This window comes from Rhipicephalus sanguineus, chromosome 5 (assembly GCF_013339695.2).
Source record: "Rhipicephalus sanguineus isolate Rsan-2018 chromosome 5, BIME_Rsan_1.4, whole genome shotgun sequence".
Lineage (NCBI taxonomy): Eukaryota > Metazoa > Arthropoda > Arachnida > Ixodida > Ixodidae > Rhipicephalus > Rhipicephalus sanguineus.
Window position 1 is genome coordinate 17,013,137 of NC_051180.1, and position 15,341 is coordinate 17,028,477.

At 45.1% G+C, this 15,341-nt stretch overlaps 1 protein-coding gene across 4 annotated transcripts in view; it reads left to right on the top strand.

Moving 5' to 3' along the window:
• Positions 1-15,341, top strand: part of LOC119393292 (protein capicua homolog) — a 79,667-nt gene that overhangs the window by 25,262 nt on the left and 39,064 nt on the right. For 3 of the 4 annotated variants that reach the window (XM_037660228.2, XM_049416194.1, XM_037660227.2), the window contains exons 9-12: positions 1,145-1,452; positions 3,958-4,255; positions 11,669-11,762; positions 14,473-14,628. In XM_037660228.2, coding sequence (XP_037516156.1) covers positions 1,145-1,452; positions 3,958-4,255; positions 11,669-11,762; positions 14,473-14,628 — 856 coding nt within the window. The remainder of the gene's footprint in view (positions 1-1,144; positions 1,453-3,957; positions 4,256-11,668; positions 11,763-14,472; positions 14,629-15,341) is intronic. The other variant, XM_049416195.1, reaches the window with a different exon arrangement.

Sequence of the window (15,341 nt, forward strand, 5' to 3'; positions counted from 1 at the left end):
GTAAGCAAACCACTGCTTGTTGCAAGTTCAGCTTGAAAAGCATTGGCAAAATCTGGGCAGCACTTGCTGATAATTAGCACATGATGACCTGTGAGGAGGAAGTCAATGCACTGCCAAGAAAGCTGAAAGCAGAAAGCTAAGTTTTCTTTTTACGGGGGGGAGGGAGGAGAAGAATTGCAATAAAGTATATTTCAAGCTCAATATTTTGTCGGACCTTTTGACATCAGAATAAATTGGCCACCTACTGTGCCACTGTGTCCAGTTGATGATGTTGAGACTTGATGATCGACCTCTTATGAAATAAAACATCACGTTCAGTCTGGCCATGTAGCTCATCAGCTCACAAAGCTGTGCAAGTCCTGCAACACCTGAAAGCGACTGACTTTAGTGCCACACTGTAGATGGGCTGCGCCATGCTTTTGAACCACCTGTACTCATGCCTTCATGAGTACAGGTGGTTCCTCATTTCCTTCCCCATGTGTAGGGTAGCTAATTGAGAAAAGTTCAGTTAGTGTTCTTGCCATTCTTTCAATTACTCATATCCTATCTCTGTAAGCACAGGTCTGCTGATGAAAATTCTGATAATTTTCATAACATTTGTGGCATGTTCATTATGAAATGCTATAGTACTGACTTATATCGTGGTGCATGTGACGACGTGGTTGAGCTGTACAGGTTTGCAGATTGTGTGACGTGATATGTAGCACTTCAGTGTTACAAATGAAACAAGGTCAAAGGAGCACTAACAAGTACTACAACCGATGCAGTTGGCTATGCGACTTGTCATATATTCCATTCTCTTCTTACCACTTTTTCCCACAGGGAGGGAAATGCCTCCCATGTTTAAGGGCAAATTTGACATTTTTCCTGCGATCCCATGGTGTTCCCTTATTATGTAAAGAAATACGAACCAATGTGAAGTAGAAGCTGAATAAAATGCCACTTTTGTAGTGTGCTGTCAACAAAAATTGGAGAGCCATGATTGTGCTCAAATTCAGCAGCAGTTGCATTCGAATGAGTGCATGAGCTGTACTCTTGAAGGACGTGAAGACTTGCTTATACAGCTTGGCTGTCTTTGACGTGCTACTTGCACGATTTGCATTAGTAAAGGAATTTAAAATTTTTTCCCTACTCCTCATCCTAGGCGACAGTGAGCCAGTCATCGACCTCCAATGCAAGGAACGGGTGGTAGAGAGCGATTCGGAAGGCGGTGCCTCGGATGCTTCACCTAGCCTGTCACCCGTGGGGGCTGGGCCATCATTGGCCGAGGGCACCCATAGGCCGACACCCATCATGAGGGAGCCCATGCCCTTATTGGAGGCTGCACCACTGGGCGCGCCTCGGCCTCTCGGTGCTGCAGCCACGGCCTTTCACCCAACGGGCGCCGTCTTCAAGGGCGTGCAGTCTCCGAGCAAACGCAACTTGGCCCCAGAAGAGAGGCAGCGTGAATCTGTAAGCATTTGTTGACACAGCCACAGCCTGTGCATAGAGTACCGTGTACAGTCAAGCCTGGATTTCTTGTTCACTCTATGAGAACCACAAAATAGTTTTATATCGAAATACAAAAAACAATGCCTGCCTGAGGCTTACCTGAAAACTCTACAAGTCTCCGGACAGTTTCTTGGGAACATGAAACGCAAGAATTAGGGGTGTGCGAATATTCGAAATTTCGAATATTTTTCTAATAGTGTCTGCTATTCGATTCGATTCGCACTGGAATTTTACTATTCGAACTTCCCAAAAACAAATAGTCAACGTCCAATTGAAAGTGACCCCTTCAGATTTTCAAAATGCTTCACCTCATTACACTCTCGTATTGTGGCAAAGCTGCCTTTCAAGCTCCGTTACGGTCGAACTTTGCCAAGACACACCAAACGTCCAATTGGAAGTGGTCCCTAGATTTTCAATATGCTTCACCTCATCACACCCACGTATTGCGGCAAAGCTGCCTTTCAAGCTCCGCTACGGTCGCAAATGTATTAAGGTGGTAGGCCACTCAAAAAAAAATTTTTTTTTAGGAGAGCCAGCGTTGAAATAACTTTTTCTTCAAAACAAGCATGTCTTATTTGGCTTACCCAGCCATTTATAATGCAAAACATTCATTATTTTTTGGGAGGTGATCTTCGTGAAAAGTTGCCTTAAAAGTGGTAGTCACGCCAGCTGTGATAAGTGACTAATGGGTGGCTTAATTCAGTAAAGCTTTGGTATTTGTGTAACTAAAGGTCGGAGCTGTGCAATGAACTAGGATAAATATTATGCAGCAAATATCAAGGAAGTAATGTTAAGAAAACCAAAAAAACGGGGAAAAAGAGCCAGTTTAGACAGAACCTTTTTGAGAAATTGGCTGTGAATTTAAAAATATTCCATCAATTTTTTTTATTCTAGTTCATTGCACAGACATATATGTTGTAAACTATTATACAAAATTTCAGTTCGAAGTACACACCGAGAAAAAAGTTATGAATGTTGGCGTCACATGACTTGAAGCAAATTCTTATTTTGAGAAAAACGCAAAGAAAGATTTCCGAGCTTGCAAGAGGTGTGCGTCCCCCTGTGGCCGTTTTTAGAGATTTAAAAACAATTAGAAACACAAAGTTATATTTAATGACATCCTCTTATGTAACAGTCACAATAAAATTTATAAAGTATTTTGAATATCACATATATATATGAAAAAACACTTACTTTCGAAAAAAAGACAATGTGATTTCGGTTTCGCTATACAAGCATGGGATATGTAAAACTTGGTGTAACTTGCAAACTAATGATGATAGGAGGATACTTTTTGTTGCAACATATTTTTGAATGTTTGGGCGTTCACAAAAAAACAAAACACTAAAAATCGACCTCGTGAAAAAAATTCGACTTTTGAAGGCGGCCTCACCTTAAACTCAAGAAAGCGCTGGTTCCAACATGGAGATGAAAGATGTGGCAGAATTGGGGGCTCAATTAATGCTACTTTGGGCCTGAAATTTGCGCAGGAAGTCCGAAAAATCGGAAGCTGAAGCTTTTTAGCATCTAAAATTTCAGATGTTCTTATATATCGACGTCTACGGGGCAGATTTGGAACTCCGAACTTGAAGGGAGCACACCCTTGTCCGCCACATCAGTTGGGCTTCCAAAGAAGTTGAAAGAGGAGGAGAGGCTGAGGAAATGGCATCTTTGCCTATCACGTGTAAAGTGTTGTCGGCAACACTTTGATTGCACCAAATCATGTACATAAATAGAATTTGGCCTCTACATTGCCTCATTCTTGATAAGACAACTATGAAACACCACCCCGCCAGTGCTTCATCAACCTAGTGAAAAGAAACACTTTCATATTGCTATCTCATGCGAATATGCTTAGGAATCCTCTCTAACTTTTTTTCTGCAATTTCACTTCGAAGTATTCGAAAGAAATTCTAGAAATATTCGAGAAATATTCGAAAAATGTTCGATTCGATTCGCACTCACACTTCAATACTCGAATTCGCTTCGCACCCAAAATTTTGCTATTCGCACAGCTCTAGCAAGAATCTGCCAATACGTTTAACGAAGGTTACATAGCAGGCATTAAATTTTACTTATTTTTCCTTTGCACCTTCTTGTGAAATGTGCATATTGGACCTTGAAGCCTTGTGCGTTCCCAAAACAGCGTTACATATAGGTCTTCTTTTTCGATAACGAATGGGTGAAGGTAGAGTGCTTGACTGCATGGCAGTTAATTATTACGTGTCTTGGCTTATGACTCCATGAGGTGGTTTTGTCCTGTGCTGATAAGCAGAACCCACTTTTTTTTTTGTTACAGTGTAATAGCTACATTACATTATAAAGAAATAAAAAAAAAGTGGCCATTTCTGCACACATGTTCCAAGCTGCTTTGAAATTTTCATTTCGCATTTTTCTTTCTGGCCAGCAAGATTTTCGCATAATGGTGAAACCAGTAGTTTACAAGCATGACTGCATTCAACCCAGGTTTCTCCACTGCGTCCAATAGCATCCAAGCCTCCTGCAGGCATGGAGACCATGCGACATGCATTGCTGGTTCCACCCACCTCCACAGCGCAGTATGCCATTCTAAGCCCGCCATTGAGCCGGGCCGAGGGTGGCACTGACCTGACGGGGCTTGTGCTGAGGGGCCCTTCCTTTGGCACAAGCCCACCCAAAGGACCCGGCAACATCTTGAGGCCCATGCAGTTGCCTGCTGCTGCTACGCAAGTCCAATACCTGCTTCCTTCTTTTACTGTTCAGCCTGGATCTGTAGGGGTCAAAGGTCAGTGAAGGCTTCCTATTTGCTTTTGTCAGGAGTAGTTCTTGTGCACACGTCGGGGACAGTTTTTTCGTAACTGCATTAAGACACCATTAATTTGAACTTGGTTATTTGTAGGCTTGTGCAAATAATAAATTTCAGGTTCGAAGCGAATAGTGATTTTGTCGAATAATTTTGAATAGAATTCGAACTGTATATATATCGCATGTTATAAAGAAAAATGACCATATTTGTCATGACCCAGCTAACCTGCACAATATTTCTTTAAAAACTGAAACAAGGCATGTACAAATGTCATTCTTTTTGGTTCAAAAGGAAGATGAAGCAACTTTAAACAGTACAGTAGAATGCGTTAATTCGGCCCCAGTTAATTCGGAAAAACGGATAATTCGTCATTCCTACACCCTCCCTTCAAAAATATTCATAACTCTATGGCAACAACTGCACACGCACTGGTTAATTCGGACTGGAGGCAAGCCAAAGACTGCGAAACTGAAACTGAAACTGCGTCTCAGAGGCCATAATATTTATCGCATTGCATTTTCTTTGCCACACATGTGCAAACTTATGGTCTTCGAGATGGGCTCCGGCAGCAACGGTGCACTGTCGATGCCGATCGTGGAGGCCAAGGAAAACAGCATCTTTTTTTCGAAAACTTATGAAAGGGGACGCAAGGTGGCGTTTTGGAGCACGCATGTCATCGGCAGAGAATGGATAACAAAGGAACAAGGCCTCCGACGGATAGCGTGCGGACTTGTAGACAGACATCGGTCGTGCTTTTTTTCCCCCTCTTCGGTGTGTTGTTCGGCGTATCAGAAGTGTCGGTGCGCGATGTGGTGGTCGGGCCATAGTGATGGTGTGATATATCACCGTGCCGCGATGTCGGAACTGGTGAAACGCGCGAAGTACGCGGCGAAGGACTTGGCAACTAAAGTGAAGATACTAAAGGCACTGAAAGACGGTGCTTCCAGAGAAGAGGTGATGCGTCAGTTCGACGTAAAAAGAAGCACACTATTGACGTACGTGAAAAACGAGGCTCAAATAATGGAAGCGTTTGAGGGCGAGAAATTTCATACCAGACGAAAGCGATTGTGCACCGCAGCCCACCTACAACTGGAGGAAGTGCTGTTGCAGTGGATCGTTACTGCACACTAGTCGAAGCTGCCGTTGAGTGGACCAGTTATATGCGCGCAAGCAGAGAGGTACGCTCTACAAATGAACATACTTCAAGGCATTGGTGAGACGGATGAGGCGTCCGACGAAGACCCGAGCGATGAACTACGCCCGGTGCGTCATACCGCACAAGAAACCGCGGACGCTCTCATTGTTCTAGAGGAGTTTCCTTACGATGTCCCAGGCAATACTCGTCACTGTCGTCCGCGCTTTGCCGTCTTGCGCCACGCTGCGGGTTCGCAAGACCTTGGCTTCAGATATTGGCTCCAGCAACGCAACGGCGCATTGCCGGAGCCAATCTCGGGGGCCACGGCTAGACGATGACGGAGCAGGGTTATATTGATGTCCTACAAACATCCAGTATTGCCATACCTCACAAACAAGCGATAGAGCAAAATAGCACTGTTTTTTGCCACTAAATAAATGTTTTGGGTGAGCTTTGCCTTCAATTCCCCTTGTGTTTAATTTGTGCGTTTCTTTTCAGAATTTTCGTGCTGAAACTGGATACAGTAGAACCCCGCTGATACGTTTTTGAAGGGACCGTAGGAAATAAACGTAAGAGACGGGAAACGTAAGAGCCGAAAAACAGGAAAAACTGCAAAATATTTAGTGGTACAGAATTTTATTTCAATTCTTACGAGCAGCACGAAAATTGGCGCGCTCAGCCGCGATCTAGTCGATGGATAGAAACGTGGAGCTTAGGACGGCCTCATCCACAGAAATGTTATCAACGTATGTGATTTTTTTAACACCAACAGTTGTAGGCATGAAAGAACTAAGCACACGCAATCACGACCGGCGCGGCGAGTCCGACCGCGAACCGCACGCACGACCATGCGAGCTCCAACCAGCTCGAACTCCTCCCGTTCTCCGACAAATAACGATGATGATGAGTCTACGCCAACGCGATGGCAGAAGTGAATGCCAATCTCGAAAGCCTTGCTTTCGCAAGCAATTACGTCATACACGCCATGTTTGTGCAGTACAAATCTCAAAGGCTATGCTTTTGTCAATAGTAAATGCCAATCTCGAAGGCCTTGCTTTCGCGAGCAGTTACGTCATAGACGCCATCTTTGCAATTTGAATCTCGAAGGCCATGCTTTTGTTTGCATCAATTGAAAGATTCTGTTGCTTGTGCCTCTCATGCGCCTAATATTACGGTCAAACGAGGCCAAGCTGCGTGAAAATGCACCATGGCCGCTCTCTTTGGTAGTCACTCGGTCGGCTCCGAGCGCACTTCGCGACGTATCATACGGGAACGGTCCGACAGTTACGACGTAACAGCGGGGTTCCCAATACATTGTATCCTATGGGAGTTACGCCGGGACCGGCGGAAAACGACGTAACAGCCAGGAAAACGCAGCAGTGAGGAACGTAACAGCGGGGTTCTACTGTATAACAAAAACCTGTTTGTAACGAATTTTGGGGGGAATTTGTCAATTTCGTTATATCCAGGTTTACCTGTACAACGATCTATCGGTTATAACGACCATATTTTGGTGCACTTTCCTATGCTACACATTGAAATTGCGTCTACATATAGCGAACATTTTTCAAAGCCTCCTACTTTTACAACGAACACTTTAGGCACGTTGCAGTAAAAATATGGCGTATACGAAGCAAAAAAAATTTAAAACAGGCCTTCTAAAGCATGAGAGGCGCGTGCTCATGCGTGCCCCACTCTAGTTTACTTGCAACGAAGATGCCTTAGATCGGCGAGCACCGCACGCTGATTTCGGACGCTGCGAGCAAGGTCGCTTACTTTCCAGGCATTTCTTAAGTGGCAGAATGGCAGTTAGAAATTAAAAAAAAAAAGAAAGAAATAGGAGGCAGCATGAAGCCTTGTGGTCAGCTTTCGTACGGCAACCTTTTCTGGCACCGTTCTCTGCAGCTACTACTGCCTACAATGAACCTATGCCTTAGAACGCAAGAAGCCATAAAATGCAATAAGTGATGACCACGACAACTTTTTGGCACTTAAAAGTTGACTTCATCAAAGCCACAATGTGCCGCAAAATGTCGTTCGTCTTTTCGGTAACAGCAGAGATCGGCCGATCAATGGTTACGACTTCCGCGCGATTGCGGCGATGCCTTCACGAATAAGCTATCGGAAGAGAGCGAAGGCGATGTGGCAGCCGGTGATGAACATGCCATTATGACTTATTGCTGACAACCTTATCACAGTCATCTGCAGCTATCTGCTCGGCTGCACATGGCGTAAACTGTTCGGATTGACAGCGGTACAAGCAGTACAAGCCCGCGATGCTGCCGTTCACAAGTTCGCCGCCACCGCACCGTGCGAGATAGAGTGCGCGTCACTTCGTGGTAACGAAAATAGCTTGCTGGTGTTGAGCAGCACGGGCACCGAGAAATGTCGATACACTTGCAGCGAGCGTATACTGCGTGTTTTATTAGGCGACAACCCAAGTGCGCCACACCTGTTGTGCAGGACAATCAGGGCATCACAGAGACATAGAGTGCACTTTGCTTGCGAAATGCTTGTCTTCGCCACGTTGAACAAACAGGCTACTCGCCACACCCGTGCACGGTCCGAAGTGAAGCGGGCATAAAGAACGCACAAATGCACGTAGTCAGCAAGCGGGCTGGCAGTGATGGCATGAGCTGAGTAGGAGATGCGCTGCACGCAACTAACCAGGGATGATCAGCTCCACGTGGTGGTACCGTGGTTCAGTGAAACGGTGTCAGTTCACTGCAAAGGCTGTTTAATTCACTCGTGCACTCAGCGGGCATCACTTCACAATGCGAAAAGGCTTAAAGGGAAGCTGAAGTGGTTTTAGAATTCGGTAAAACTTTGTTGTAAACAAGGACCAAGATTATTGTCGACGATGGCGTAACTTTTTCCGCTGTTGTGGCAGCAGGAGCTTTAAAATACATTAAAGAAAAGTTTGTCTTGCTCCGCCCACGCGAACCTGCCGAAAGTGTAGGCGGGGAAACGAACTAACCGGAACTACGTCATCGTCGGGGAGCCGTGCAGAACTGTCGTATCTCCAACCGTGGCCTCCGCGACTAATTCCGGCTGCATTCGTTGGCGAAACTGATCGTGAAGGCCATGCTTTGATGTTGCCGATGACGTGCACATCAGAGATGATGTCACCGCTTTGCTCGGCATCTCAAAAAGCCCTGCGGCTGCAGCTGCTGTTTTTTGCTATTTGCGTTCACTTCTCTGAACTCTTACATTGGTTTTCGAATTCAGCAGGGATGAAACTATGTTTATACAGTCCAAAGTCATTTTTTTTTTAAAGTGCTTCAGCTTCCCTTTAATTTAACTTGTCACCAGAGGGGTTGTTGGCATTCTTCAATAAAAATGTGCAGAAAAATAAAAGTGGCTTGGTCGCTAAGTGCACGTTTTTGAGGGCGAGTCCATTTACAACGAACTACTGATATAGCGGTCAATTTTGGCAGCACTTAGAGTTCGTTATAAATGGGTTTGACTGTACTTAGAGCATATAAGCAGGCATAACAAGCTTTTAAACTTCAGAAAATGATGAATCGATGTGAGCGTAATATGTTCATTTAACCTTGAAGGTGGGGCTTTGTGGCAGTGTGAATTTTTCCTGGAAAAGTGTATACACGGTGTAGCACTCCTCCACTGCAGTGAAACCACCTTTATAGGGGGGGGGGGGGTTTACAAGCGGACTAATATACACCTATTCGTTCATTTCGAATATTCGAAGTGCTCGAATATTTGCACAAGCCTAGTTATTTCAAAAACTTGCTTTTAATTTGAAGAATTTCTGGTTATTTTGAACAAAACATCTCGCACCTACTGACCACCTTTTGGAAGAAACCCTCATCACGTTGCTCTTGCATCAGTGTGCCCCTGACACTGAGGTAATGCGACCGCCTACACTGGGCGTGTTGTGAGGCTGCGCGCATGTAGCTACCAGCCGTCTCGGCTTCCCCAGCCTTTGTACTTTCAGGAGGTTGTCTGCAAGATAGAAAGTGCTGGCCTCACGTGCTCAGCTGCTACGACTGTAACTGCCAGGAGCATGTACGCACTGCTAGGCTGCCTGATGTTCTCCTGCATATACAGCTTACAAGGGCGTAGCCAAGGGGGGGGTTGGGGGGGTTCAAACCCCCCCGAAATTTTTCAATTTTGCTTGCGTATATATACACGCACACATACAAACGCACGCACGAACGTACATAAAGTATGGTTGAACCCCCCCCCCCCGAAAAAAATTTCTGGCTACGCCCCTGACAGCTTATAATGGTGCCTGACAAGGTGCTCATTATCAAAAAAGGCATGGTTGTTTCCTCCGTCATAGGAATCGCTATAACACGAAAGTAAAACATTTACTTACAGAAGTAGTTGAATGTTTACTGTACATTGATATATGAGTGCTTGCACAATGTCTATTGGTGTTTGGCAGCTATAGCACCATTTAACGTGGATGCACCCACGTTGACTCTTGGTAGTAAATCTCCATCCCGACAACTAACGTTCATGATCAATGATTAAACAAACCTTTGTGGTAGGTGTAATAGTTAACGGTGAGAGCGAAATCAGAGAAAGCGGTGTGACAGCCAAAGGAGCATCACCCATTGGACGCAGAACTTGGGCTAAGGTCGCCATCCTGCGGCACGTTAAAGAGTTATTGAACACCATGGCCGGACTTGAGGGAAATACAACGCGCATCATGTCTCCTTTCGAGCCCAGCCGCAATTATTCTTGGGGCAAGCCTAAGCGGGGAACGCGGTTACACCAGGCGAGGCAGGCATGCGTCGCAGAGCTATTTTTAAGGGGAGATGCTCCTCGGAAAATCTTTTCTTCAAGTATTTGTCACAGCTCAATGAAACTTTCACCATTTATAGAGTTTGAGCTCCGCTTTTCAAATCTGCTTTTATTTTTTTTATAGCTCATTTGGTTAATTTTTTGCAGACAATGCATTTGTGAAAACAGTGCATTTTTGTGCAAGCTTAGGCAACAATAGTGAGCACCAAAAACACTAAAAAAATAGCTCATATTGCTCCTAATGAATTGAGGAATTCAATAAAGCAAGAAAACATAGGGTAACATATGTGCGTTAGCCTAGAAAAAAATTCCAATGCTGAGTTTCAGTTTTACCATTCTCATGGAAGAAACTTATCAAATCATCTTGCTGAATATGCTTGTGGAAAACCGTGAAAGTTGTTTCTTTGGATTGAGGACATGTTAAACTATAAACATGCCAAATTTCATTACGATCCGACTACGTAAAGGGCACAAATGCTAGTGCACAGACTCTAAAAATGCAGTAAAACGAAGAACTGAGAAAAACATGTTTGAAAGCTAGACTACGGTGGACGCTACGCTAGACTGCGGTGGGGAAGAGATTTTTTTTTCTGTACTTTCAGCAAGAAAGCCGCGTTGTCGAAGTGGGCTCTGGGAGAAGAGGGTTAGGTCTACATGCTCGCGAAAATTCAAGAGCCGGCAACGCCGCGGATTGATATGCTGCGTGCATAAAATTTGGGTAAATTCACGCTTTCACAAGCCACCATGAGGGCTTTTATTGCACTTTTTCTCAACTTCTAGTTGATTCTTAGCTTTGATTCTTTAATATATTAAAGAGGAGGCTTGGGGGAATACAAAACACAACAAAACACAAATTCAACTTTTTCGAAAAAAATCGCTATTTTTCGAGTAGCATCTGCCCTTAATATGGATGAGCGAGGCCGAGGCTTGGGCTAAGGTCGCCACCTCATGGTGTGTTAAGGCGTTGACAAAACTGCACTTCTCCTATTGGAAACGCACTGAATGGGGTGGACGCATAGCAGTGATGGAGGAGCTAATCGCGGATGCCACGGTCATGATGCATAACTTCACTTTACCACTCCCAGACGCCGACGCCACCCTGCCAACAAAGGGCAAGGAAAGTGTGAGATATGAAAGGCACTTTTGTAAAGCCTCCAGAGTCTGTGATCAGGGCGCAGTGGTTAGTGTGCCCGGAATCTGTTGCCACGGACTGAGAGGCCGTGGGTTCGAGTCCCATTGACAACTTTCTTTCTTCAAGTTTTGCTTTGCATTCTGATCGTGTGCATTTTTTCGACGTCGTTTCCGTGATGGAAATATGTCACTGAAGTCTTGGTGGACCCCAGCATAAAACACTTTCGTGTTTAAAAAATTACTTTGCTTTGTTTCTACACGAGTTCATTTTTATTTTGCTCTTTAGTGTTTTCATGGTGCACTAGCACTTGAAACATTTTTGCATAATGGTTAACACATACTAACTTGTGTTGTAGGAGTGCTGCAAATGGCCATACCATCTGGAAGCATCCAACTTGGCACACCCAACACAACAACTGTTGGCAAGGTCCTGGCGTCGCCACCAATTGTGTAAGGGATTTGTCTGATACTGAAATTCGTCTCTTATGCCATGCAGTCATCTTTATATTGCACGTAAAGTTCACAGCTGTGTTGATTGATCTCATTGTATTAGTTGTCAGAATGCGCTATTATTGCTACAGTCAAATCCCACTACAACAAAATTGACCAGACGTGCAAAAAATTTCATTGTCGCGGAATTTCGTAGCAGCGAAATTTCATGTATAGACCACAAAAAGAAAGATCTGATGATTATGACTTGTCCTTTGGTCTCAGCAAGCGCATGCATTGTCTTTTGCATTGAACTCTCGCTAACTCAGACGTACTTGGCCGCACACCGAGTGAATGTATTTTCTCGAGTATAACACGCACAAAATATACACAAAAATCAGAGCGAAACTCTGAGTGAGTGCAGGTTATACGCGAATTTTGGTGTGCACGTTGTCTTCACGGCACGGCTTCACGGTAATGCAAGGAAGGAGCCTTTGCGTCAATACGCGAGTATCTAACGCAGTGCCGCAAACGAGCGTGCCGAAACGCTTCATGCCATTTTATGACTTTATTGCCTTTAATTTTTTTTCTGATGTGTTAGCTGTGTACTTTTGGAGCTTATTCGCTATCAATAATTGCGAACATGGTTTTCTGTGCAACGGTTGCGCCAAACGGTAGTTCCGTTTTCAATCTGTGCGCGTGCCTTCAGAACTGCGTCGTTGCTATCTCTGATCGCGTCTACCGCGGTTGTGACTGCAGCATTCCTTCAAGTCGGTGCGCGTACTTTGGATGCGCGCGTACTTTCGTGGTCGCCCATGATTGCATCGACACGACCGCATTTGTGTTTGCAGCGGTTGCGGCAGAACGTAGTTACGCTTGGACTAGGTACACACTGGCCGCGCGATTGTCATTCACGATTGCAGGGCTTGTGACAACGAGCAGTAGTTTTGTTTTGAGTGCTACGTCAAAAGCATGGTGGGAGTTCTTGAAGAACGATTCTTCCACGGCCCGCACGTGCATCGAACCCGCCGGCAACATCATAGCGGATGGACGATGTTGCCAAGCTTCTCAATGGCGAAAAGTTTACCATGATGTGCGTGTGGTGGCAGAAAGCATTTCTCCGATGAAGACACTGGTCTTGTGATGCAGCCGCACGGCTCTGGAAATGACAAATGGTCGAGTTGCTAGCAGAATTTTGTGGCAGTCCTAGGCAAGCTGCTTTTCTTTGTGTGGTAGCACTCGGGAAAACATCGTTCAAGAGGAAATATCCAGAAAAAGTACTCGTTGTTACGAGACATTTTTAGCATTTTTTTTCTATGGGCGGCTGACGGGGAATCGAAAATCATTGGTTGTGGCGGAAATTTCGCTGTAGTGGTATTCGTTATAGCGGGATTCAACTGTGTAATGTAACGGGTCCTACTGCTTCGTGCTTAAAGGGACCGACAACTGGCCAGAACGGGTGATTAGATCCTGGTGGAAATGAGAAGGCTGTGAATTATAGTGACAGATTCCAGAATACTTTTCGCGATCCGAGTAGGATTTATATTTTTAAATCGCGTTTAAAAGTAACAAAAACCGGTATGTCGCGCCGCCTAGCGCGAGCGCCATGAACCAGACGTATGCAGTCTTAAGCACTTTGTTGTACGTAGTCTAATGCTTTTACACGCACCAGAACGAGGGCTGAAAATTTGAATATGTATGTTATTGTCAATTCCCGTTTGTTTCTAAGGTAAAAGAAGTAAAGCATGAGATGCGGCGCTGCTTTCGTGGCTTCCAGTGAAACGGAGGCTGCGGCGCATGCGCGCGGCGTCCGGCGGCGTTTCCCGCGTAGCTCAACTCTCGTCTGCTCTCGTCGTATCGGACTTTTGAAGAGTAGCACGCGAGTTTGCGCTGCTGCTCGCAAAATGCCATCGACTTACTGTTCTGTGGAGGATTGCTACCACTTCATGAACAGCACCGCTGGTGTATCCTACCACTTGTTTCGTTTTCGAAGGCTTAGCTTGGCTTGGCTTGACTAAAATGCGATAAAGCAACCTGTGTACGGCCAAAGTACTTCTACAAGAAGCCCCAGAAAAACGCTATAACTATTGTAAAATAATTTAAAAGGCTAGAAAGCAGTAGTCGCGGCACCGCAGGCTTTGCAAACGTAACATTGCCTTTTCATACTTAGGGCATAACTTATCACCACTGCTGGCGTATAATCGCTATCGCGCTCACCTCTCACTGTTTGCAGCATGTGATATTAAGACTGCATAATCGCTGCAGATCGAAAAACTCTGATTACAAATGTTTTACGGCGTTCTCCGCGTTACCACTCCGTGATTAGAAGCTCTGACCGGTAAGCTTCCCATTGCACTCAAGAAAACGGGTACCACAAAAGTTGGTTGTCGGTCCCTTTAAGAAATGCGGGCAACTCGACCACTAGGTTACTAAGCTTTGTGGTCACAACCGTATAAAGCTTCCTGCATAACTGTGCCCTTCTGAGCCAGGAAGGTCGCGGGCGTGCCGGTAGGGAGTGTGTAGCCCAGCACACCAGAAGTCTCTAATTGGTCTAACAACACTAGGAAAGTAGGGAGGCCGCTACTCCAATATATTGTTTGCTTTATGTAGCAGTATTATTTATAAAATTTTCATCAATCACCCCTACTCTTGCATCTCGTAGCCTCTAAAAGCTTCTTGGATCATTCCATTGCGGCACTCCGTTCTTCCTCTCTGTGCTAAACGCCTGCAGGGTGTCGTCACCACATAGCCCGTCGCTTCAAAGTGTCATCGTGGATGCTGCTAGCACACTGCAGCCCCCGCAGATAAAGCTGACTCCTGCTGAGCAGTCATCCTCGCCACGTATGCTGGCCTCCCCGAGCGCCCAGTGCCTCCTCCTGCCTGAAAGGTGGACACTGTTTGACTACTGCGGAAGAGTGCTAACTTGGGCCAGCTGGTATGTCTAGTAAAACTGAGTGACCGTGCAAGGATGGTATGAAGGAAGGCGCAGATGGTATTCTGACTGCCAGCCTAACTTACATTACAAAGGACAATAGATAAAGCTGCCAGAAAGGAGAAGCGAGGAATAAATAGCCGAGTAAAATACTAGCCATTTCCTCGCTTGCTTTCCTTTCTTCACTTTTGTATGTTGCTTTGGGCACAGTAAAGCTTGTTTGGCAGCCAGCACATTGGGCTGTAACATGTGGACTGTAGAAGTGTAACATGTGGGACAGATAAGCAGCAGTCGGCTACAGCAACGGAACATGTATTGAGAGACAGGAAGCACAGCTGAGGATGCAAGAGAGTTTGGTGGAGTCATGAAATTAAAAAAATTCACAGCCACAAAATGGGACCAGCTCTCCTGGGATGGGGTTAATTAGAGGTGTTTGGGAGAGGACTTTGTCCTGTAGTTGAAAAAATGCTGACGGCGGTGATGACATTGTTCCTGCTTTTTGTTTGAACTGTCCCTTTGCTTTCACTCTTTCTAGCCATTGCACTTACCAACCAGACCAAGTTAGCACTCTTATTGGAAATTCCATGCCCCCATTTCAATATTTAACAAGGCTGTCAGATTCAGTAGCAATTTAAATGGGAGAATTTTTTAACTCTAAATTCTTGTAC